At 42.5% G+C, this 27,810-nt stretch overlaps 1 protein-coding gene across 9 annotated transcripts in view; it reads right to left on the bottom strand.

Moving 5' to 3' along the window:
• LOC146035858 (muscleblind-like protein 2) overlaps window positions 1–27,810 on the bottom strand; it is a 137,648-nt gene that overhangs the window by 83,175 nt on the left and 26,663 nt on the right. For all 9 annotated transcript variants that reach the window (XM_083159534.1, XM_083159537.1, XM_083159540.1 and 6 more), the window contains exon 2: window positions 159–1,075. In XM_083159534.1, coding sequence (XP_083015660.1) covers window positions 159–332 — 174 coding nt within the window. In that variant the 5' untranslated portion in view covers window positions 333–1,075. The remainder of the gene's footprint in view (window positions 1–158; window positions 1,076–27,810) is intronic.

The following is a 27,810-nucleotide window of genomic DNA, read 5'->3' as shown; positions in this document are numbered from 1 at the left end:
CTCACCCTCAGTTATATCAATTGTCAATAATATTGGTTCAGGCCACAAAATGGCTGCCTACACTGTATGAAAGCAATGGCTACACTGTTATAAATGTTAATATACAATAAATTGGTAAAGCTCCAAATAACATAAAAATACACAAAAGTTTATCTTACCTTAAGTGAGTCAAAACAGGCAATAACGCTTCCATTTTCCACATGACAGCTCCGTGACGGATGAGCAAACTTGCACTCTGCATCAGACCTTGAACAAGTGCCTCTCTGGAATTCCCGACATACTTCCAATGTCAGCCATTTTGTGTCACGCACCAAGGAGACGTTGACGGCCATATTAAAAGATAGGTTGCCAAGCCTAAGAAATCACCAACCTTATTACTACAATCGTATTCTTCTTGAAACAAGCGGGACAAGGAATCGTGGAATTCAAGTTTAAATGAATAAAATAACTATTTTGTCACTTTGGTTAAAAAAAAATTGTCAGCACTTAAGGTTTTGTTTTTGTTTTATTTTTTTTTAAGTCAATTTGTATCTGTTGTTGAGACAAGAATAAAACATAAAAATCCAACCATAAAATAGACGTTTTATCAGATAAATTGAAAATAAAAATAAATCTAATTCGAGGCCAGCTCTTAAAAAAGTGCAAATGTCAAAGTTTGAATGTGTTGGCTTTTTGTGCCAATTGTGAAATCGGTGGGGGTTAGAATATGCAGACTTTTAAAATAATTCTGTGCTCTCAACTTAATGGCTCCAATTATGGTTGTGAAAATGCATCAGCAATTGGCAGAAATTCAGTTCTTCAAACAGACTGTGGCGTTTCTTTTCTTTTTTCTTTTTGTTGTTCAGATGAATAAAATATTGTTACAATCGGGCACAGGCGTGACTATTAATGAAAATGTGTTGACTTTTGTTTTAAAGTGTTGAATTTGAATTAAGGTAAGTTGCTGTCAGTGTTTGGTCTGCAAGCAACGGCAAAGAGAAAAAAAAAAAAAGGGAAGAAAAAAGAAAAACAGAGGCAGCACTAGACAGAGATCCAAGCAGCGTTAGCTTCGGAAAAAAAGGCACGTTTCAGCAACCTGCAAAAAAAGAGCAAATAAAATATATGTAATCACAAAAAGCAACAACTTTTTTTTTTTTATCACCAGTTCATAAAAAGCAAAACAAAAACAAAACTAGGATATTTTAAAATGAGATAAAAACCTCCTAGAAACTGACACTACGGCACAGTGCAGCCAGGCATTGTAGATAGAAAAGGGGCATTTCCTACATGTATCTGCGCATGGTAAAACAGAGAAGCCAATTACAATTCTTGTAGCAATGGAAGGCTGGGCTGCTGTCCAATAGTAGCGCTCGATGTATACTAATCTATTTTGGCAGCCAATCCTTTTTTTTTTTGCCCGCTGCACAGTAAGAGAATGTCTAGTGTCTACACGTGCTCTTTTTTTAAAATATTCGTTTTTACAGCTTATTATATCCAAGTAGGAACTGTATTTGGCTATAAATAGATACAGACCAAGGGTACGACAATACATAAATGCTGTATTAGCGTAATCTAGCCTTCAGTTGGTGGCTGAGTGCCACAGGATGGGGGAACCAGATAAGTACAGAGCGATGCAGGATACACATTAACCCAGTGGTTTCCAAATAAGAGCCCCATGGCACCCTCATTAATTAAATTTACCTGTACTCAAGCACAGATATCCTAAAAACCTGGACTATTAGGGTTCCTTAAAAATCAGTTTTGTGAATGAACACTTTTATCCAGGGGCACAAAATCAACGGAGCGCGATGCCAATATAGGAATCTGCCCTTTGTGCAAACTAAGTTACAATTACTACCACATGGGTGGGCAATAACATCTGTCTGAATTACTCTGTGCTGTACAGTATGTGCTGGGTAGGAACAAATGAGCTTGTACTGACACTGAGGTTCTTTACCAGGCAACAAACGGGTTACATAAGCAGTTTAACCAGTGTATCATGGTACAAACAATAATATCATAACAGCTATAATAACTATAATAAAAAATACCAGTAAAGTCGTATTCAAGAGTATTTATCCGTATTTGCAAAGTTCACGTGATGCGTTTGGTTATACAACGGGGAGCTAATATACGGCCCATTGCACAGACCATAGTTGCCTACCCTCCTGCATTCTGCAGGAGACTCCCTGAAATAACAGCAATCTCCCTCTCTCCCTCATTAATCTAGCAATCTCCCTCATTTCACCTAGCCCACATTACACTGTTAAATTTTTTGGGAAAAAAGGAATGAGAGACAGATACATTTACATTGAATCATCAGCGCCATTTCCCAGCACTTTACCAAGTATAGTATCTCTTACTAACTGCTTTTGGGCTCATCTACATTTGGATATAAGTCATTATAAAAGATTCCTCTCAGATGTAACAGTACACACCCACGCTTCTAGGTGCCACCTGCACAATCTCTTTTCACAATACAGGTTAAGTATCCCGTATCCAAAATGCTCGGGACCAGGAGAATTTTGGATAACGGATTATTCCGTATTTCGGAATATTTTAATATTTCAATTATGTATTTTGAAGTATCTTGCATGTATGCTGTATAAACACATAAAATACACACAAATATATTTTATTACCACATAAAATACAGACAAATATATTTTATTTGTTCAAAAAACAAGGTTTCAAAACATGAAACAAAATTTGTGTAATATCTTAGATATTGAATTTGAATGCCAAGCAATCATTTTCTTGCACATATATAGTGCCAGTTACATATCATGTCACCAGTAGTGCTGTTACAAATGTCCCCAGTAAATTTTTATCAAAAAAAATATTTTTTTTTCACTTTCTGGAATGTATGGTTTTCGGAATAATTCGGATAACGGATACTCGGATACGGGATACTCAACCTGTATCTCCATACTGTATATGGAACGAGACACGCCCTTTAAGTGGAGCATGACACGCCCCCTCAATGGGGCTCTGAGCAAAATTCTACTACCAATATAATCTCCCTGAAACTAGTTTTCAAAAGTAGGCAAGTATGGTGCAGACAGAATGAAGCCTACTCTCCAGCTCTAGGGAGACACCTCCAACAGCTCTAGTTTGACATGAAATTGTGTAGTGTGTATACAAAGTCCAACCTCCTATAATAACTCTTTTCCCCCCAAACATAAACACATGTTATTGCCAGGGCAACCCAGGCTTCTGAAGATTAACCCTGGTCCAGTTACCCAGGAAGCCAACCTTTGTAGCTATGAGGGTTGAACATGGGATAGAACGGGATAGTCTGCTGTGTAAACTGGTGGCTTGGGTCAAGCAAAAAGCCCATGGCGTGTTGGCTCACTGGGGCTTGGAAATGGTGCCACCTACTGTACATACCTTACTCCTCAGTTTAGCCTCACTTATGACTTGAATAAATCATTATGCCACTTAATTTAGGGTTTTGAAACAAACTATTATCAGCTGACAGAATACTAGTAAACGTGTTATTATGTGCTTGTTTGTGAGAAATGAGGAGGGGAACACAAGGGAGAGACAACACAGAGGATAGGACACCCAAAGAATTAGATCATCTAGTAAAATAAGTCAGGTCCTGTTTCTTGAGCCGCTACAATGGTCTATAGCAGTGGTTTTCAACCTCGGTCCTCAAGTTCCCCTCAACAGTGCACGTTTTCCAGGTCACCCGGCAGGTGCACAGGTGTAGTCATTGTTCACTGACACATTTCAAAAGATCACAGGTGGAGCTAATTATTTCACCTGTGATTCTGTGTGGAGATCTGGAAAAGGTGCACTGTTGGGGGATCCTGAGGACCAAGGTTGAGAAACACTGGTCTATAGCATATCAAAACATGTTTATGGTAGCTGTTGCATTAAAACAATAGCATAGTGTTGCATTACTTGACAGATTTACATTGTGTTAATACCAAATCCTTAATAAATTAAGGCTTTACTAATAAACAGGAGCAAAAAAAAAAAAAATAGTAGGCAGGCGTGTATCAGGGGCAGAACTTAATGTGTACGGTTTGTGTTATAGTAGCCATAAAACAATGAGAAATGTATAAATAAACAGAAATTGAAGTTACTTTATTCTTATTTTACATTGTTGGCTGAGCAAGACAGCAATAATAATTCATAGTGGGTGGTCAATCCTGGGATTTTGTTCTATTTACAGTACTCGCTTTCTCAGACACCCTGGCTTTGTTTGGCATGATGATAGGCCTTCACTCAGGTGGGGAGAGGGGCTAACTGTTCGCAGGGCTGCAAAAAGGAGACATTTCAGTGTCCATGTTGACTATCGACATTCAGGTAAAAAAAAAAAAAAGGGAAAGCAAGGGGACACGGTGCTACGTTTCAGTGTCCATGTCGACTGTGTCGACATTCGGGTCAAAAAAAGTGATAAAGCACATGGCGGCCTTCCCCATGTCAACCGAATGACCCTGTCAACCTAACCCATGTTGACCTTTAGTCGTGTTGACCTTCCTGCATGTCGACCTTCAGTCATGTCGACATTAATGCATGTTGACATAGTAGTGTTGACCCAATGCTTGTTGACCTAGTTGTTGTCTATCCAATGATCCATACCCCTGCAATCATTGGTAGGATTAAGCTAAATTAAACATCCCCATTATTTAAGGTATCAAATTCGTGTCATTGGGATGTGATACATTTTGGTAGCCTTGTACATCTAAGCAGCTCCTTTTGCTGCTAGCACATTCCATTCAGCAGAGCTACATATCAAAGTAATATTCTTATAAGGAAAAGCAGAAGTTGCCAAGGCTGGTCACAAATTAACTAATGCATACCCAGGGCGAGTCAATGCCAAGCAGGCTGGCAAAACCCTGCAGAGAGCTCTGGCAGTGAGTGTGGTTTCACATACTTAGATTGTTGTTTGAGAGTGATGTGTTTTATGCAAAGTTACGCAAGTCTGCTCAGAGGATTCAAGGGCTCTTGGCACAGGCTGCCCCAATGTGTCAGAGACCAGGTTTATTCCTGTTTAACCTCTTGGATACTAAAACTGCATTGAAAGAGCCGTAGGAGCGCTTCCTAAGAGCTTCGAATACTGTACATTTGTTTTTCATGAGAAGTACAGTGTCTGTCATTAGTATACAGTAGCTTTTGTTCTGCCTGCTAAATCCCCAATATCTGGGATTTTAGGCACATTGCTACTCTGCCTTCAGAACAAGGGCAGACAACGCCATTTTAGGGTGTGTCGCCAACAGACTGACGGACAGCAGAATGGACCTTTATACGGTGCTACTAGTCATATTTAATGATCTAAGACTGAACTAAGGCAAATGCAAATAGTGGCGTTGTGGGTAGTGTAAAATGCCCCAGCATGCATTGCCATTGGGCCAGTGCCAGATTAAGCCTTCGGGGGGCCCAGGGCACATTAGACAGGGGGGCCCCCTTGCACTTGTCATTACTGGCCGCAAACTACATGGGGGAATTTTACACTGTCAAAACACAGAGTATATATATATATATATATATATATATATTTAGACACACACACACACACACACATATACACATACATACATACATATATACCACATGAAAAGCCTGTGCTTGTCCCTCTGCACCTTACTCTGTAGGATACCTCACAGTCCCAGTGCTGCCTCTGATTAAAAATCCTCCCATGACTAGGCTGCTGCTGCTGTTATCCATGGGCCTGAGAAGCATGCAATGAGCTCCACCAATCAGAGCTCAGCACAAACGTCTCAGCCTCTGCCCTCTGGTGCAAAGTGTCATGCGACTTAGTCAACTCCCAGTAATGCACTGCACACTTGGCTCCCAATGCTCAGCACCATTAATCATTGTCACATTGGCAGATAGGTGAAGCTGCAGCACTATCCCACTCCCATGCACAAAACCTTTAGCTAAAAAAAAATATTTTTTTTTTAAAAATACATGCCAGCCACAGGGGGCCCCTAGCTAGAGGGGGGCCCAGGGGCACTGACCCCTTGTGCCCCCATTATAATCCGGCCCTGCATTGGGCAGTTGGCAGGACATGCTAGTACTATTAGTGCTACTTCTAAAAGTAGAATATTCATGGCAGGGTTTGACAGGTACTACAGCCAGGGTTTTTTTTTACTGCAATTGACTTAGGGCTATCCAAATATAAATTAACTGTTATTACAAAGATATGTCCAAATTTGGGGAGGAACTGGCAAACTAGAGTTTTGGATGTCCCTACTATTGTATATAAATGTTCTGTGGACCTTATTCAGGTCCCTTCGCTCCTCCGTGCATTCGCATGGGGGAGCGATGTTTTGCCCCTGCGCAAACGCATTTCTGCGCATATGCAGGGTGCGTGCACCCACGGCGAATAGGGTGTTCGCCAGGCACACACACCCAGGATTGTGGGCGGGGGGCGTGCGGCGGTGGACCGGACGATTTCCCCATAGGAATACCCAGCGTTTCATGGGCGTTCCCATGAGAATGGCGGGCCTTCCCATGCAAATCACAGGGTGACACGGGTGGGGAGGGGCGGGCAGCTGCCCGTCCACTTCCTTCCAAGAGTGCATGCATATCTAAGTGACCTGAGAGTCACTTAGATATGCGTGCATCTTTGCCATCATTGGATGGTCGGTGACCATCGAATCATGAGTGTGGTTCCCTCTAGCCTGTGAATGCGAACGCAGCCAGTGCAGGCGAACCCATGCTGCGGGGGGGGGGGGGGGGGGGTTGGACAGTCCACCAAACCCGGGCAGGGTTTGATGGACTCAATCAACCAGAATAACAAAACAACCTCACCACAATACAGTATAATGGTGGTTATTGAGACCTGAAAGCTGCTGTGCGAATTCAATTATCGAAAGAGTGCACATGCCCTGGTCCGTAGCGCATGTGATCATCAGAACACAGTGACAACCGAAGCCACAGTTTGATTGACAGGTAGTCATCATTTGTGGGTGGTACCCAGCGGTTTTCAAGGAGCGTACAGAAAGAAGCCGGAATGCCCGGGCGAGTTTAGGGAGGGAGTGTGATGCCAGCTCCGGCCTCGATCAGCCTGTGTCTTTTGGAGAGTTGTGGAAGGGTCAGTGTTATGCACAGAGATGCACACAGATTTGCAGCTGTGCAATGAATGGCGATCATTTCACATACTTGCATGGGGCCGGGTTTCACTTTGATTGCAGGTCTCAGGTCTGAATAACCCCAAATGTGTTACCAAGACTGCAAGTCGGGTTCCAGGCTGTGCCAATCATACTTTAATAAAAGAAGACTGGAGTCACTGAACACCTGCAGTAACATAACCTAATACTGCTGTAATGCTTGGAATGGGACTCCCACACATTACAGACTGCTATCAGTAGCAGTCAGCATGTACAGTAGGTCTAATATAGTTTGCTTTTCTGTTCTGCATTTTTAGGTTGGTTGCAACTTGTTTTATCCTTGCTATTTCTGTCTCTGAAGGAACTAAAGTTAACAATCACATAATAACAGTAACAGATAATAGCATAATACACTCCCAAGTATGAAAAAAATCATTATTTAATATTTTAATTAGATTTACATTGCATTAAATGTATAGGCCCCCTACAACATATCTCCCAACTTTGTGACCGCCAGAGGAGGGACATAGGCACGCGTGGTTTGCGGGTTTGGGCAGAGGGCGGCGGGAGCCCTGGTGGCGATGTAGTGCAGTGCTGGGCAGGAGGGCTGGTGGCGGCAGGGCGACAGAATTTGAAAAAACTATTTTAAGCACTGGGCGACACTCTAATCTCTCTCTGCCAACTGCATGTACTGTATAGTATGAAAGAGAGATATCTGCTGTACTCCCTCCATATCCAACTGTAGCCACAGCCCCCATAGGTATCTAACAGGGATGCAATTAAGTTTGCCCTTGCTGCAAAGACCACCTGAAGTTGCTATTAATTAGCCCATATTTGCCTACAGAGAGGAGAAACAGGTGGGATGTGATGGGGTTAGGTAGGACCATCCCCTAATGTAAACCTGCCATGATTGGCTAACATTTGCATAGAGGCTACAATGATGCAATTAAAGTATAATTGCATCATTATGCCACACCCCCTCCACAGGGCATCCAGAGACTGTGTAATTACCGCTGTATTCAGCCAACTTCAGTAGAGAGTGGTCAGAATGCAGGAGAGGTGTCCAGTCTTCTGAATGAGTGGGGCACTACCCCAAAAATCATGCAGACACTAGGAGAGTAAGCAAGTGTGCATTAGCCTGCTGTAGCTTGCGGGATACCTTTCCAAACTTAGCCTCAGCAATGGCCACCAGGCATGCGTGTTCCTGATACTGAAGTGAACACATCACAGCAGCCGGCACCTTTTGGAGCCCCTGTCCCTGTTTATTCCTACATCTGAGCGGTGTAGTCACATGCTTCAATATTTTGGATGCTACTATCATGCTCAAATCGATTTGCAAATGCGATCATTGATAAATGTGCCACTTTTTCCAGCCAAGACTTATGCTGGCCATGGGTGCCGGGCAGTTTCCCGACAGTCATTACCCCGACGTCGGGATCCCGACAGTCAAAACCCAGACACTTGGGGTCCCGACGGACACCGGCTATTTTCCCTCGTGGGGGTCCATGACCCCCATAGAGGGAGAATAGAATAGGTGGCGAGTGTAGCGAGCCACTGTGCCCACAGCGTGGCGAGCACGCAAGGGGCTTTGTTGCGCTTGTCCCGCTGTCTGAATCCGGCCAGTCGGGATTCCGACGTCGGGCTAATGACTGTCGGGATCCCGACTGTCGGGACCATATACCACACCTGCTGGCCACACATCAGACCAACTTTCCTCCAACCATCGAACTAGTTGCTTGGTTGGACTGAAAATCTGGTACTGTATGGGGGCAAATGCCAATAAGCAATTTGCTCACAGACTCTGCAGAATGGAAAAAAAAACATTCAGTGAAATTGTTTAAATTAAATAAATACAACTACAGAACATTGTCTGAGTGACAGTTGTTGTCCATTTTCCGATTTGGGAAACTAATGACTTAATTACAAATTACATTTGCTCCTATCCAGTACCAGGTTTTTATTCCATCCAACCAACTAGTTGGATGGTTGGAGGAAAGTTGGTCTGATGTGTGGCCAGCATTAGTAATGCCATGTTGGAGAGTTGTGCCGTCCCTTACACACATGTATGGACAGGGCAGAAATGCAACATACCCCTGCCTAGAAGTGTAATGCTAAAAGTGTGAACAAAGTCTAGGTGGATGGGGGAAAGGTATAATTACACCCTTAAGTCACTAACACTTTAGTTTCTCACTAGTGTGCTGCCCTGGGGTGACTGACATTCGCTGGCTTTATTGGCGTCCCATGCCCAAGATTCAAACTTATTATTAGGGACCCATCAGAGAGATGAGGTCACCTAGACCCTTATTGGTGGGTTTATATTTCTTGGCCAATAAATATACCAAGAACCTCGATATTGATGAAAAGGAATTTTATTATTACTGTGGAGTGTGCATCAGCACTGTATTTTTCTTTCTTTGTAAAGTCCAGGTGGAGTCATGTATAATATACATTAAGTGAATGAGACTATTGTGGTTAATGGGACATGCTGGGACTGAATTACACTTGTCAACATGTGTAATAACTGTATAGTTCTCCATATAAAGTAAATGAGTAACAGCTCATACTATTCTATTAACTCCTGCTGTATGTATGCAAGCCACCCACATTTACTAACTTTCTGCAAATTACTGATAAGTACTAACACTTTGGCCAGTAAACACTTAGACACAATATTTTTTGTGGCTAATGGGGTGCAGGGCTATCCAATTAGTCCTGGAAATCCATTGTGAGACGCTTATTGGGGATTTTGTTTCACCTGCCTCAGTCATGCTAAACAAAATCCACAAAAGCAGCCATGTTTTCAAGGACAAATGGGGCTGCAACCACAAAAAAACACAATTCAAATAAAATTCAAATAAATTGTATTTTTTCTGGTGTTCTAGTAAAATATTTTGTTCTGGTTGATTCGCAAGGCTGAGAATTTGCGCCACCAATTCACAAATGAAACCCGCTCGCAGGGGTTTGCAAATGGATGTTACACAGTAACAATGGATGTTACACAGTAACATCCATTCGCAGGGCAGGGGGGACCTCCCACATCTTTCGATGGTCACCAACCATCGAAAGATGTAGAAGGTGTACGCATAGAAAAGTGACTTTCAAGTCACTTACATATGAGTGCACGCTGGGAAGGAAATGGGCGGGCAGCTGACATCCGGTGATGTCAGCTGCTCGCCCCCCACCCCCACGTCATGGCCTCATTAGCATGAGAACGCCCAGCGTTCTCATGAGGCCCCCCATGAAATGCTTGGTGTTTCCATATGCTAATGGGGCCGCCCGCCCCATGTCCCTCTCCGCCCCCCGCCCACTGTCCTGGGTGCGTGTTCCCGGGGCACAGTCTGTTTGCCGTGGGCGCACGCACCCTGCCTATACACATGTGCAGAAATGCGCATTCGCAGAACAAAAACATTTGGCCCTGCTGCGAATGGACCACAATAAGGTCCACAGTCACCAGTAAAGAGGTGATGCAGCAGCCGCATCAAATCACATAGGGCGGGATGTACTAAAAAGAAAATGTGGTAAAAACCCTGTTCTCTTGCAAATCTGCACACTCAGCATGCTGATAATCAAAACTGGAAAGGAATAACATCCTTGTACCTAATATATAAGAAACTGGAAATCAGAGCACTTCATTGTTCTAAAACCATTTATTTGCATGTGCACGTGTTGATCTTCAAAGGCGTTCCACCTTGCATAGTGTAAAAACAGCATGATCTCGCCATCTGCCCTTGCAAATGACATGTCAGTGCAGGCTGCAGTAGGTGGGGTGCAAAGGCAAATCACTCTACTCTTAGCTTTCAGGTCACAAAATGTGTACATTACATTAAAGGGAAATTATATCTATGGTGTGATGGTTAGCATTACTGCCTCACAGCACTGAGGTCATGGGTTCTATTCCCACCACGGCCCTAACTGTGTGGAGTTTGTATATTCTCCCTGTACTTGCGTGGGTTTCCTCCGGGTACTCCGGTTTCCTCCCACATTCCAAAAATATACTGGTAGATTATTTGGCTACTGGTAGATTATTTAGCTATATTGTACACGCACACTCATTCATTAAATTAACCCTAGAATGTCTGTATGTGCGTGTACATGTGGTAGACGGCCAAAGGCGGAACTACTATTGGTGCAGCAGGTGCAGTGAATCGGGGACCCTTTGGACTAAGCTGCTGTCACCCTCTTCCTGTCATGCACTGTTTATTTCCTGTCACCCTCTGCCTCTCCCTATCACCCTTAACTTGGGTTGGGGTGGAGGAGGGCCCAAATGATTTTTTTGCACCCGGGATTACAACCCACAAGTTCCACCACTGCTGCCGGATGTTGTAAGGCAGGGGCGGGTTAAGGTCTGTGGGGGCCCTGGACATCACACTTGTGAGGCCCCCCACAGACACCCTCCCCCCCCCAAATCGCAACCTCGTGTCTCTAGTACACCGTGGTTTTTTTATGCATATAACATGCAAGGTTTAAAATAAAGTTGGTGAGCTAGTTCTCGCTGAGCAGTTGTGCCAAGTGTCTCGCACCATATGGTATTTTAAGGCTAGGTATATGAGTATGACACATCTATATGAATTGTCTCATCTACTCCTCAGATAAAACCTTGATGAATGATAGAATTAAATAATATTAATTTGGTTCACAGAAAATAATAATAATAAAAAAAAAAAAAATATATATATATATATATATCCATATGTACAGTTGTATGCATCTTGGCAACCTGACAGCCCTCGCTGCCTGCTTACCCTGATACCCATCTTCTTCCTTTGCAACAACTTGGTGCAAAAGATCCCTCTGAAAATGTGAGTATACTGTATCTGCTTTGCGCTCCAGGTAAATGAATCTTTTTGCAAAGTGCATATCAATGACAACGAATGAGACTTTTACATGGGCAATGTCGAATGTGCTGGCATGTAGACAAAATCAGACAAAAAGCACTAATGAAAGCTCAAGGAGAAAGGACGGAGCTAACGAGTGCAGTATTGAGAATGGTAACATTAGATCAGACGCGATAACACAGAGAACATTGTGGCATCAGTATGGGAGTCTGCGAAAAGGACACATCTGATCTGTGCGGTGATTTATCACACTGAAGCCAGCACTGCTACAAACCTGTTTTTTGTTTGCCTATATCTGGAGGGTTCAGTTGTACAGTGCACTGTACTCAGCTATAACACAGCCACCCGATTCCAAAATCAGATCAGCATACCTCCCAACTGTTTCGCTTTTCACTAGACCGACCCATTTTTTTGAGGGACAGTCCGATGTCCCGTCCAGGGCCGGCAGTGTCCCGGGGGAGCATGGGAGGTATGGATCAAAGGGGCAGTCACCTACAACTTACATAGAAAACACAGCCCAAGTTCCTAAGTGATCATTTCCATCCCCATATAAAATCAAAGTTACAGACGTAAATCAAATTATTTCTGGAAATCCAGTTTTTCCACGTCCAAATAAGTTCTGAAATATGAAACACTATTTTAGCTCTTTCATCAGTCTCGGTCATTAGATGGAATTGAGGAAGCTGCAACAGCATACATAATGCATGTATATGCACCCAATCTACAATATTATAGACAGATGAGCAGACTGCACAGACTGTACAGGTTCTCAGGCTGTGACGCCAGTAATCATATTCATTATACCTCTAACTCATTTTAACTTTCACCATGCCCCCTTAAAAGACACTTAATTTGACCCCCATTTATTTATTATGTAGATTACTACATAAATGTACTGTATTTCAAGAGTTATATGTTTGTCCCTTTAGATTGTAAGCTCCTTGGAACAGGGCCCTCTTCCCTCGCACTTACAACACCAACCCACCCTTGGCAGTACGCAGACAAGTTCTTTGCCTCCCTACATCTTAGCTGTATTGTGGGGGTTATTCTGCTTCACTCGCAAAGGCACAATCACTCTCTAATGCAGGGGTCCTCAAACTATTTTGCTCTGGGACCCCATCAGACAATAAAAATAATTACGGGACCCCAAAAAGTTACTGCAGAAGATCACATAACATGTGTAGTCATCAGAGAGCACCTGCATGGCAGCATTGTGGAGGCATAACATGATGGGAAGAGTCTAAAATAAACAATTCAACAGATTTTTGAATAGTTGCAACCCCATACTGAGAAGGTTGGGACCCACTTGGGGGTCAGGACACACAGTTTGAGAACCGCTGCTCTAATGGACAAAACCATTTGCACTGCAGGTGCGGCTGATGTAACATGTGCAGAGAGAGTTAGATTTGGGTGGGGTTGTACTTCAAACTGATCTCTATATTGCAGCGTAAAAATAAAGCAGCCAGTATTTACCCTGCACAGAACTAATAAAATACCCAAATCTAACGCGCTCTGCACATGTTACATCAGCCCCACCTGCGGAGCATATGGTTTTGTCCATCAGAGCGTGGTTTGTGCCTTTGAGAGTGAACCAGAATAACCCCCACTGTACTGAGAACTGTGATGCTAGTTATTAACTGATCTTTTATTTTTTCAGTACATGCATGATAATGTACCAGATTAATAAAAGCAATGCACTGTAGAAAATACACTTTATAATTGTAGTGCACAGTCCGGAACCTGATTCAAGTCTGATTTTGCATCTTTTTCTACTGCCTTTTTAAATTAATTGGCGAAAGCTGCTGATTGGTTGTGGGTGCATCAACAACAAAAAAAAGATTTGTTCACCTCTGACATCATGAACGGAACAACACTTTTACTATCTGGAGATTACCTATCATTACCCAAAGGAATCTGTGTTGATAATTAGTAATTTTCATGCATGCACTAGCAGTGTTTACTACAGTAAATATATATTTATCAAGGGCCCCAGATCATGTACTCTATAATAGCCAAACTTACGCAGTGGCTGCTGGCTACACCCCCACTGGAACGTGGTCATGCCCTTATTTATGGGCCCATACTACTGCATTTTTCCGGTTGACCCTTCACGCCCCGTCTTACACTGCTAACAACTATGTTACCACAACAATCCTGAGTTACTTTGTGAAACTGTCCTCACACAAAATGTGAGACAATCATCATTATATGGAATAATCAGTATACAGCGAGTCTCGCATATGCAAAAATCAGATAGACAAAGTATTCCAAATTGCAAAAATGTTTGAGCACAACTGACATACTGACATCTGTGCTTCCCAATGGTTCAGTGTACCCAGACTTTCTTTCATGCACAAAATGATTAAATATTGTATAAAATCCCATTCAGGCTACATGTATAAGGTGCTTATGAAACATAAATGCATTTCATGTCTAGCCTTGGGTCCTATTCCCAAGATATCTCATTATGGTATGCAAATATTCCAAAATAAGCAAAAGTCCAAAATCAAAAATACTTCTGGTCCCAAGCATTTCGGAAATGAGAGACCAAACCTGTATATTATCTCCATTACCTCATATAGGGCGGGATGCTCTAACATCTGCGGCCCCTCTCCGCTGCACATCGGTGGCTACCGCAGACATAATTATTGCATATGCACTAACATATGCAATAATTATGTCAAAGGACAGCTCTTGCATTAAGAGCTGTCCTTTGCGTTGTGGCGGTTGATGGCAGCGGGTCCTTGGCGGCTCCCCCATCCCTCCCTTACCCGGCTGCTGCGGGCAGGCTCTCTTCCTCTTCCCTGCCTCCGGAAGAGGATTTACAGTGCAGGGAAGAGGAGTTCACAGGTCCGGGCAGCACAGCGCTGTGCTGCCCGGACATAGGTGAGGGCGGGTCAGTATGAGGTGGCTGTGTGGGGCGGCTTTAAGAAGCCATTAAGCTTCTATGGGGTATTGCCAGCTTTTGATGGCTATACCCCCCGCAGCCAAATCCCGGCGTGCGGATTTTCCTGCATATCAAAATGCGGTAAAAACCCAGTTAACAGGATTTTTACTGCATATTTAGTTTAGAGAATCCCGCCCATAAGCTGTTTGTTAGAACAATTCCTCCTCAGAAAATGAACATACTTAAGTGAAAGATCAATTATGAACAATAAAATTAATACTTTTTTTTAATGGAAGACCAGGCATTGTCGTTTAGACATGCAGAAGCAAGGGCAACACATTTCAGACGGCAACCTCCTGGTGAGGTGCAAGCTGAAATGTGCGAAAACACCGGTTTGGACATTCAAACGGAAGTTTGAGCACCCTAACTGGAACTTTAGATAAATGTATCTGCTTTTGTGGGGCTAAATCCAGTACTAATATGGGACATCTCTATGCCCAATGGGGGGAGGGGGTATTTTTTCTAACTCCATGTTTGGAAGTCACAAAACAACAAATCGACCCATTTGACGCTGTACAATTTCCGGATATGCCACCTAAAGAACAGAAACTATACGTCATTTATATTAGCTGCATTTACATGTCCTGACTATGCACTTACACTAAAGCAGAATTGGATATAGTTGTACAAGGAACATTCGGAGAGGGCTAATGCTTCATGATGTACCTCCCTCACCTGGGGCCATTTGTGGGGGAGATGTCAGTTTTGGCAGCTAAATGTATTTCAGAAGGTATTCTGGAACTTCCTGTTCCATCCTCATCCCTCACATCAAAGCTAAATGTACAAATTAATGATTTTCCTGCTCATTTTTTATTTAGAACCACTTGTTTGAAAGCTGTGTTTTATACACCCTGCTCGCAACTTGTATACAATTGCGGGTTCCGGAAATGTTTTGCCTAAGTGTGTAAGGAATAACAGCAGCCATTCTTGCAACATATATCAGGGGTTTATCGTGAAATTGAGCTGAGCACGGCACCTAGCAATGGGCCTCATTCTGAGGTAGGAATCAGGCAAAAAAAAATTAAGACGGGTTTAAAAAAAAATAAAAAATGACTTTGTAAGTAAGAACGTTTACATATATATAGCGCACTTTCTCCAACAGGACTCAAGGCACTTACTTGGGCAAAACCACATAGCTCTGCAGATGGGGCAGATATGACATCTGCAGAGAGGTTTATATTTCATGAGTGTTCAAACTGAAATGTAAATAGCAGTGTACAAGAAAAGCTGTCCAGCCTTTGTGAGCTACATGCAAAAGCAGCCAGTATCTTCCCTGCATGCAAAAAAAATAAAAAAATTGTATGTACTGTATATATAAACCTCAAGTAATTATTCTTGTCACAATAATGCTCCCCAGTGTAATGAAAGTATGGTGTAGGGAATAGGAAAGGCTTTCCCCATTCTTGCATTTTTACACATTTATGATAATTGACTGAATGTGTTTTTATTATTCATTTATTTATTTACAGTTTCTTATATAGCGCAGCAAATTCCGTTGCGCTTTACAATAGGAAACAGTGATAAAATAGACTTGGAAGTAACAAACTGACATAGAGGTAGGAGGGCCCTGCTCGCAAGCTTACAATCTATAGGGATGTTCCATTACATGTTAATATTTAATAGCATGGCAAGCATCTACTGGTGCTATACATTAGCCCAAACCTGGGGATCTAGCCCTGACACATTATTACAGTTGGACCATGACTGCTATTGCTTCCAATCAGATGTCCATAACACATTTATTAAACATACAGCACATTCCTTCCAGCAGCATACGAAAAGTTGTTACAAAAACTTCAGTTCCTTAGCTCATGTGGGCAGGGCAGTATTTACATTTGATCTCACCCAAGGTGAATTGTATACACAGCCCAAACCACATCCTATTCTTTCATTTACCTGGCTGCCCCAAAGCACTTCTGTTTGTTGTAGTAAAACAAGCATATCTATGCAAGAAATACCAATGTGGCCTGTTTCTGTGTAGACTTTTATGTTTTCCACACTGCCAAGACTTTTATATCAAACACAATTTAATTGGAAAAAGTAGGAAATGCAATACCTTTAAGTTCTCATTACATTCCCCAGCTGTAGTACCAGGAAATGCAGCTGCATAGTGTAGCAGGAAAACCAGTCATAAGCTTCCCATACACTAGTCCGATTTGGGCCGATTTCACCGTTCCCGACAGATCTAGCCGAGAAATCTGGCAAATTGGATGCATTTGACATCATTCTTGGGTCCAATGTGTGGTCCAGTGCGCACTGGACCTGAGCTGATGGTCGGACCTGCCGCCTGTGAAGGTGCCGGTGGGGGGGGGGGGGGGGGGGGGGATCAAATGGCCATACACTGTATGGCCACCTTAAAACACAAATACAGTCCCAGTGGTTTTGTGAATATACAGTAATCACAACGATTTGTATTGAGACAATCGTCATCTACAAAGAGGCAACCACTGGACGTACATCAGTCATACATCTAGTACTTTCAGTGCTACCCTATGGTGGGGAACCATGGCGGCTGGAAGTAAGTTTGGCTACAGACTGCTGCCTTGGGGGATGGTGACATTTCATCATCTTATACAGGAGCAAAAAATTAAATAACACACTTGAAAAAATGCCCACATACAGTGGCCAGTATTCAATGCTCCGGATTTTTTGTAGCGAACTGGGCTGTTTTCTAACAGTGAATGCTGGCCAGTCCGTTGCTCGCTGCAATTCGCTAGTGTATTTCAATGGGGTAATTTCACTGTGAGTATATTCAATGCTAGGATGGAGAACTGCTTTCAGCATGATTTTCACCATGATTCACCATTTTGCATTCAACATCATTTTTAAGGTGAACTGGAATGTGTTCTTTTAAAATAACTGGGTTTTTTTTGGTCTCAAAAAAATCACAAAATGTTATTACGTGAAGGGGCATGCTATTTTGATTCATGTAATATATATACAGTATATATATATTTTTTTTACACATGACGTCACAGGGGGGCGGGGAGCCGCTCATTAGATATTCACTGCACCTGGTCCTGCTCATTACATATGCACGAGCAAGACCAGCGCAGCGCTCCCTCCACCGACTCCCCTGCCAGCTCTCCCGGGGCGGCAGCTTCTGCTGCCTGTGTCCCCGGGAGCCCTCCTTCTCCCCCACACATTCCGCCACAGGCAGGGAGGCTTCCATCTCCCTGCCTTCCACCATCCCCCTGGCTCCCTGCGGCATTCACCTTGGGGGTTAAAAATCGCAGTCAGGGGCAGCGAGCCCCTGAGGCGTTGAATAGGGGGAGAGGGATGGCTGGTAGCGATTGGTCCAGCCCTCCGGAACCTTGCGAATGTGCAGGGAATCCGAAACAGGATTCGCTGCATATAGCAATAATTATCATTGAATACTGGCCAGTGGGTGAAACCCTTTTATGTGTCAAACATTTTGTTTCCTATCAAAGAACATCAAAGGGGCTTTGGGAGTATGGACAGTTCTATGTAATGTCATGATGTTATGCGGTAGTCATGCAATGCTCCTCTTGATACGTTTTGGATGGCCAGGGTATCTTTATGGGTTCCCCATGGGACCTGTTTGGCGTAAGGCAATGGCAACCCAAGGAAACTGCTGGTTACCAACGCAAAATGCCAGCTTGATTGTCAACTTGCAGATGGCCAGCGATAATAAAACGAGCAAAATTTTATCGCACGATGGACTAGGGCATGCGCTCTACGATCCGTACACATGTGCAGTCTATCATTGATCACCCGTCCTGCAAATTCGCAGCCAGGTGATTAGGTCTGAATATCCCATACTGTCATTTTTACCAACATTTTGCTTGTAAGTACTGTAGGGAAATAACAGACCAGGAATGGTTGGTTTTAAGTTTTTCCAATGAATAATAGGAAGCATAAGAATTGTCCAGATACAGACACATTTGCACAATGTCATGGTCATAGTTCTGAATATGAATTCTTTCTGGACATTCTTTGAATTTTTTCCTACATTGTATTTTCTAAATGGAAACTTATGTACAGACTCTATACAATAACTGTCCAGGCTGCTTGATGCAGAACGTAGCACTGGATTTTCTACCATCAATGCTCTAAAGTATAATACGTAGAACATAAATGTTCTTCAAAACACATATGGGGGTTGTGCAATCTTCCAAAATGTTTTTTATTTTTTTTTAAATTGGACTTAAGTTTTTTTTTTTTTTAAAGCAAAGTCATGGACACCAGATCATAGTTACCTTCTCTCCTGCATTCTGCAGGAGACTTCCTGAAATAGCAGCAATCTCCCTCTCTCCCTCATTAGTCTACCAATCTCCCTCATTTCACCTAGCCCACATTACACCGTTACATTTTTTTTTTTTTTAAAGGAATGAGAGACAGATACATTTACATTGAATCAACAGCACCATTTCCCAGCACTTTACCAAGTATAGTATCTCTTACTAACTGCTTTGGGGGTTATCTACATTTGTATATAAGTCATTATAAAAGATTCCTCTCCGATGTAGCAGTACACACCCATGCTTCTAGGTGACACGTTCACAATCTCTCTTCACAATCTGTCCAAATATGGAACTAGACATGCCCTTTGGGTGGAGCATGACACATCCCTCAATGGGCCGTTGTGGCAAAAGTAGGCAAGTATGCACCATATAATGCAACGTTATATTGTTCTAATGCTAAATCACCATCAAAACAAGCCCCAAAAATAATTATTTCTCTAGGTTTTTTTTTTTTTTTTTTCAATAGAGATTGAACTTGTGTAGCACCAAATACAAGAAGTTTGTGACACATTTTCAGATAAAGATCTAGAAATGTCTCCCATTACATCTGTTATTTAAAAAAAAAATTGGTCATAAGTTCTGCCCCATTGGACCAAACAATGTAATTATGATCATTTTGCTCGGTGCAGTTTTCCCTTTCTCCCAGATAGGCCACCTTGTTCAAACATCCAGAAGGATTGGTGCAACTCTTCAAGTGCTTTTTTAAATGTATGCGGTTGTATTTGGCTCTATATAAAGATCACATTTCACTGTATTCTGGGTGTACAACATGTACTTCTGAGTGTATCATCTTTACTGCATAGAGATGTCATAGTCATCATCATTTATTTGTAAGGAACCACAAATTCCATAGCTCCTGACACATCTGAAGTACATAAAACAGTAAGAGAAAGTAATCAAAATAACACAGGAATGGATGCAATTAACAACAAATTGCAAGGCATACTGTAAAAAAACCACTGCCATCTGTTGGCAGCAAGTGAAACTACATCTCTCTCTCTCTCTCTCTCTCACACATGCACAAACACAAAAGGTAGCAGACTGGCTTTCGATCTGTGCTTTTGATTCGAGATTTCGTACAACCTGTCTTACTTTTGTTGTTGACAGGCTGTACACAAAAAGGTATGGTCTGAGGGCACTGCTACTGCTGCACGTTTCCTGTTCCAGGCAAGACGGGTCCTCCGTCTTTGGACCAGAGCAGCTGTGTTAACAATGAGGCTGGGCTGGGATCCTGCCTCCTTCTTCCCTGCAGCCTGTGCGCTCAGCCAATCACTGAGCGGTAGGCTGCATCTTAAAAGACCATTGGACAGCTACAGTATTTGTAGGTGGTGCCAGCGGATGTCAATCATTCATGGCAGCTGCCAGGCACTGCAACATGGAAACAGGAGTGCATCAACGCGCCGCAGATCGGATCTCTCTTACCAATCTGATCTGTGAAGGATCGGTAAAGTGAAACAATTGATGGCGGGGGGGCCTATCAGAAAGGGGGCCCAGGGGTACTGACCCCCTGGGCCCCCGCCTTAATCTGGCTCTGAGTGTGGTAAGATATGGATTGCAATAAGCACCACAAGCCAGCAGAAGGAGGAACCATAGAAGCAGGATAGTGACCAAGCCACAGGTCAGAGTAGGTGCAGGCCTGTGGAAGTGTGTATGGTGCAGGAACAGATCTTGTATAAAACTACTTATGAGCAATAAACATTCTTACACCTACAGGAGCCTGAACTCTAACCCCTTTATAGGCTGTTTTATGTTGAACCTAGTGCTCCGAGTCAGTGCTCTGCCTGCTACTGTGCAATGTAGATACAAAGTGAGTGGTCAGGCGTAAAGAGGTAACTGCTACATAGCGCCCAGCTAGGGAAACTTTCAATTCACTACAATTAGTGACAAGTCACTGGCTTCCCTTATGCATATTGATTCAGCACACAAAAGGGCAAGACACGGCAGTATCCATTCACAATCATGCGTTGCCTTATCCAGTTATTTACACATTAATATATTAAGTGAATTCGAAATAGGTAATATAGGAAATAATAAATAGTGCCTCACCCAGCACTGAGCACTGGTTTAAAAGGGTAGAATACAGCAAAACCTAATTCCAGTGCCGTCACAATGGGTGTGCAGGCCGCACTTTGCCGTCACCCCAGGAGCTGGACCCTGTAATATAACATTATGTACAGCACCAGCCACAGTACTTCCCAAGGGCAGCCTGTACCTCCAGGGCACCCAGAGTGCTAAAAACGGGGGTTCAGGACATGAAGCCCTGCCCCTTTTACCAGGCCCTGCCAACCAGGTCTATTCTCCGCACTCGGCATCACACAGGTAAGTGAGGCCCTTGCCTACATTCCATGCTTGTAATGAGTGATGTTAAAAACACATTAGTTTACAGGGTTGCCTTCCCTACCTGAATATCGGGTCCAAGTGGGCAAGTCTCCCGCATTCAGCTGGCTCCCCATGCAGCCTCCTCCTCCACCAATGAATTAGCAGTTCTTTGGGGAGGGGAAGGGCAAAAATTACGCAAATTGTGCCATTTTTAGCCCCTCCCCTTTACGAAGAGCCGTGGAGGAGACCGCATTCAAGCTCTGGCCCCGCTCCCAAAAATGTTGCAGAGAGTTTCCTGTCTGGGCTTTCCCAGCGAGGAGATATTAGCCCTGTATAAATACATGGTATATGGAACCGGTTCGTTTTATCGAATGACATTAGGTCGAATGTCATTTGGTCGACCCCACTAGGTCGAATGTGTAAAAAGGTCGACATGGGTTTATGTCGAACTTCCGACTATGTCGACTGCCATTAGGTCGACTGCCGTTAGGTCGACTTGCTCTTTTTGTTTTTTTTTTTGGCCGAAATGTCAACAGTGTCGACATGGACACTGTTGACATAGTGAATCGGACCCTCGCATCGCTCGCTTCGCTCGCTATGCTTTGGGCACGGTGGCTGGCTTCGCTCGCCACAGCTTTAATAACCTCCTCCACGCCCTAGTGGATGGTAGGGCATGAACCACCGCCTGTCGGCACATGTCGGCACCCAAAAAGAGCAATTCGACCTAACCCTAGTCGACCTAATGGCAGTCGACATAGTCGGAAGTTCGACATAAACCCATGTCGACCTTTTTACACATTCGACCAAATGACATTCGACCTAATGTCATTCGATAAAACGACCGTATCCCATATAAATACATGGTATATATATAAATACATGGTATATATATATAAATACATGGTATATATATATAAATACATGGTATATATATATATATAAATACATGGTATATATATATATATAAATACATGGTATATATATATATATATATATATATATATATATATATATATATATATATATATATATATATATATATATATATATATATATATATATATATATATATGCATTCCATCAATTTTATCAGTATTATCGGTTCAGCTGACAAAATGATGACAGATAAAGAATATTTTTTCAGCAGCAGAATGACAATTCTTATAACGATGGCTAAATCTGCAACAGACAGCACTTTGCAATTACTGCTGACACATGACCTTATGTCTGCACCAGAGAAATAGAATGGCGGAGGGCAATCGGAACTGACCCATGCATATCATGCTCATTATAGCACACACAAGAGAATCCACATTTGTTAGTGGAATCAGCTGATAAAACCTTGATCTAGACCTGACCTCTCCAAGTCTCTACCTTAAGGGCAATACTGTAATAGAGACACTGTCTAGACCAGAATCTGTCAATACCGCAACTCTGACACGTACAAATTACTATAAATATATTGACAAGCACTTCCTGTTATACATGCACAGAAACTATATGTATGCCAGCGATGAAAGTGTAAGACATAGAGAACAATGACAGATGACAGTTGTACTTGGCCATGCAATGTATAAGTTATATATATATTTTTTCAAATTACTGCACGGTGGCAGTCAAAAGATACAAATAATGACAGTAACCCCAGTGTTACTGTCATTATTTGTATCTTTTGATTGCCGCCGTGCAGTAATTTGAAAAATCTCCAGAGTGCTATCTACCTATCTGCACTACATTTTTCCCTTGGATTTGGGAATGATTGGCACAGAGTTGCTGTACCCTGGATGAGTGCCGGGACCTCTTCCTCTACACATACACATACATACATACATACATACATACATACATACATACACACATATATATATATATATATATATATATATATATATATATATATATATATATATATATATACACACACACACACACACACACACATATATATACATACACATACACACACACACATATACATATATACATACACACACATACATATATACATACACACACACACACAGTCGCATAGGTATGTTATATAAAATCATATGTATGTTAAACAAAAAAAGAGCAGGACACTAATATCCAGATATCGGTTCCATTATTTTTAGATAGATGTCCATTAAAATATACAGAAAACAAATGTCCAGCCTATAGCAGAGCTTAATGTCAGTCACGCCTCTAGAGGGGTGCAGGCTGCATGCTGGTGTCACCCATTTAGTGCTCAGGAGCTGGGTGCAGCACTATAACATGCATTAGTTGACACTGCAGCCATAGCAATCTCTGGGGGTAGCCCGCATCTTCCGGACTCCCAAAGTGGCAAAACTGGGGGCTTGGTGCGCAAATCCTGTGGGAACACACTATGCAACATGCTGCACTCCCGATATGGTTCTTCTCCTGAACAAGTGATCTAGCACATACACATGATATTGTTCAGTGCAATCACCCGGCCCCCACTGAACATGTAGTCATTGACGATATAGTCAAATCTGACTGCATGCTCAGACGACACGGGGGGGCATTAATAACCAAGCTAGCCATAACTAGCTGATACAACCCTAACTAGCTGTTAATCGTTATTGTGCATATCGTTTAAAAATATGTTGTAGTGTGTAAGCACCTTTATTCACCAACAGTACAACCATTATATTCCCCAGTACTACTGGATTGTGTATCCCAATTACTATGAAAGATTTGTTGCCTTTTCTATTACATTAATAACCAATTTCCTACGCACTGCACTGTCATATTCTGGATAATATACTGTAGGATGAGTTGAAATGAGCACTTAGTGTCACTTTCAGCACATGTCTTATGTCACGTCTCCATTGTTTTCTCAAATATATCCTCCCACATAACATTACAGTACATTCCCTTTACTATCCCTTCCACATTCACTACTTGTCATGCATCTCATCCCACCAAGTCTCTTAAGACTACTATAACTCTCCTCCAACATTAATAATTCAAGTAATTCTAATTTCTAGCAGTAAATTGCATATATCTATGTGTTTTTTAACTGAAAGTTTCAATATTAAGCACATCCTTATTCCCTGTTCTAGCAAACATAGGACTTGGTTTGACTACATGCTGCACTTTTATAGTACGTCCAGATTCTTGCTGTTTGCAACCCTGTAGGGTACAGAAATCTGCACGGTGGCGGGCTGCAGTTTTAATGCAGGCATCTATACCACTGCAATGACAATACAGCCCCTTCTCACCTATTAAGATTGACCCCATTGTGTTTTTTTGCAACAGGGACTGTTATAGAATAGAACCTCCCTGAGTTGATACTGCTTCCACCCCTTTGCTGCTTCCACCCCTTTGCTGCAAAGTATCAAGAAGAACCCAGTTCCAATACGTCATTGTGATCCTCAAGCAGTATAAATCTTGTGTCAAAAACTGTGGCAGCGCCTTTAAATATTTGTCTAAATGAAAAGACTATTGTAGAACTATTCATCAAGTGAGCTTACTTGCAGTTTTAAGAGTCTGGTGTCTGAGAGATGTTTTACCTACTGTAGTAAGTATTTATGTTGAGTTTGATATGGTTTACCAACAATGTTTTACCAGTAAAATATTATTAATAATAATAATAATAATAATAATAATAATAATAATATAGCTAATTAATACCCCTTTCAGATCGTACCTAATTACTGGGTTCATGCCGGTTTGACCCGGCAAAAGGTGCGATCTGAAAGGGCTTATCGGGTCCAGCAAACCGGCATCAACTCAGCATTACACACTGGTAAAAAAGCAGGGTTCCTACCAGTTTGTTGCTTCCGCAGTGTGAACAGGTTAATCGGGTCAAGCGACCTGATTCCCAATCACACTGATTGAGGAGGCAGTGCTTGGAGCAGCGCCTGTTCCAAGTGCTGCCTCCTCACCCACCCTCCGTGACACTCCGCCCCACCCCCACATGACAAGAATGAACCAGTAATGTTGCCGGTTCATTGAAGGGACCAGAAAGAGCAAAATGCAGGGTCGCATCGGGACTAAACAGCGTCAAGTCATGGTGTGACCCTGCATTTTGCGATGTGAAAGCAGTATAAAAGTCAGCAAGCATTATAATTGACATCAATAATATTATTACATTCATGCCCAAGGTATATTATCAGAAGTGATCTTGATGAGATTCCAGTTGGCTGCATTCTTAATAGTTCAGCCTACAAATGGCAGCTTCCAAAAGGATCTTTTGCTAGATAATAAACAAGGAACCAATGAATTTGACATTGTGAACTGGGAATGGAACCGTTTGTGTCCCCAAATACAAATGCTTCACATTTATTACTACAGTAGCCAAATGTTATACTTTTTAGAAAAACAGGCTGGTGTCGGATAAACTGTTTTCTATAACTGTGCAATGGCAACATCACTTGCTCGGCACTAATAAGAACCATGAAAAATGTAACTGTGGATGGGTGACAGAGGCGGAACTACCATTGGTGCAGCAGGTGCAGAGCACCGGGGCCTCTGAGGACTAAGGGGCCCACTGCTGCCCCTGTCACACTCTTCCTGTCACCCACTGTTTTTCCCTGTCACACTCTGCCTCCCCTTGCCTTACACTGTCCCCCTCTGCCTCTCCCTGTCACCCTCTGCATATTGTAAACTTGAGCTTGGGTGGAGGAGGGGGCCCAAATCATATTTTTGCAACTGGACCCACCATCCACAAGTTCCGCCACTGCCGGCAAGATTCTATTCTTCACGTTAGAATAAAGTACCCCCAACTGCATTAATCATCTTGCTCACCCCACAGGATGGAAGGGAAGATTAGCAGTGTTACTGGCTACAAAACGTGTCTTTGCCTTAATAGCTGTACATGCTTATCAATGAATGTCCTGCTGTTTGTATTAACACCACTGTACTAGGGTTATAATATTCCTTTTCTACATATTTTATTCTAGGATCCTGGGAAATCGAAATCAGAATAAAAAAAAGCTACAATACAATAAAAATGAGACAAACCAGGTTTAAATCAACTAAATACAAAACTCTATAAAAAGGCAGTACCTGATTATCAGAGGGCTGGACGTGCTAACTCAAACATGCCGTAAGAACTCTGAAAACATTATTTAACCACATTTATGTACAAAGTTCCATAAAAATAAATTTTCCTTAGCTGGTACTATGGACGCCATCTATATATGATGTTACTCAATGGAAGCATTTGGCAGGGGCACTTTTAGAGAGGAGGAGGCCCATGTCAGACTCAGTCTAGGACCCAGCCACTCTAGCCGGCAGTGCTGAGGACTCTGGGCACTAGAGGACCAAAGCTCGGTCCCAGAGTCTATTGAGCATGCACGAAATGCCTGGAAAATGGCCACCGCACCATTTTCCCAGTGATTTTTGCAGCACTGCTGCCGACTCGGGACTCCGGAGCGTAAGTATTGAGTGGGCCATTGTGGACCTTGGGAGCGTGTGTTCACCGCACACACTGCACCCATTATAAATACATCAGCGCATATGGGCTTCTGTCCACATTGATCCCTAAGAGAGTTGCAACAGGATCCCAGTGTCCCCTGCGGCACAAATCTACATGTATACAGTGCCGGCCTGGGGAGATGTATCACATTTACTTGATAAATCCTGCCCTGAGTATCAAAAGTACTGGTTCCTTTAAAACTAATATTCTGCCTAAAACATACAGTAATATGGTCCTTGAGAAATATCGATAAGAAACATTGATCGCTTATTACCTAATCCAAACTTTTGAAATAAATGTATGATGTTGTTTTATAACCCCTCAATATAGTAAGAATTGTCCAGCATGAAAGCAAATGATCCCGTTAATAACTTAATGAGCACTAATCAAGCAGTTCATTATGATAAGATCACAACATGTTCAATGTAAGGAGCTGGGGAAGAGGTGCCGAACTAGCAAGTAAGCAACCATGTCACGTGACTTTTCCACTTTCTCTAACCACAAGGCCAGGAGAAGAAAACCCAAACAATTAGCCCATGAGGGTGAAAAGGAGGTGAAAAGATGTACTGTAATCCTCAGGCAGACGTGCCAAGTGTCACCGGATGACGCCCTTCCAGGTAAAAACTCCCAGTGATTTCTATTCAACAGGTATGTACCCTGTATCCAACTCTGTGGGGTAAATCTACTAAGGGTGTTCTATTTCAGATGGGATGTTGCTATGGGCAACCAATCAGAATCTACTTATTTATTGAACGCCTTCTAGAAAATAATATATAGAAGCTGATTGGTTGCTTTCCCCGTGTGTGTTCCATTGTTCCTCCATCGTTTTTCGTTCTGTTTAATGACTATCCTGATTACTACATGTAAACCATATGCTTCCAAAATCAATTGTGCTTCACATTCACATTATTCCCATAAGGCAGCCGTGTCCAAACGATGGCCCTCCAGCTGTTGTGAAACTACAAGTCCCATC

The sequence above is a fragment of the Crinia signifera genome, chromosome 9 (genome assembly GCF_055691185.1).
Source record: "Crinia signifera chromosome 9, ASM5569118v1, whole genome shotgun sequence".
Lineage (NCBI taxonomy): Eukaryota > Metazoa > Chordata > Amphibia > Anura > Myobatrachidae > Crinia > Crinia signifera.
Note: the sequence above shows the minus strand (reverse complement) of the source record. Positions and strands in the feature narration are given on the sequence as shown.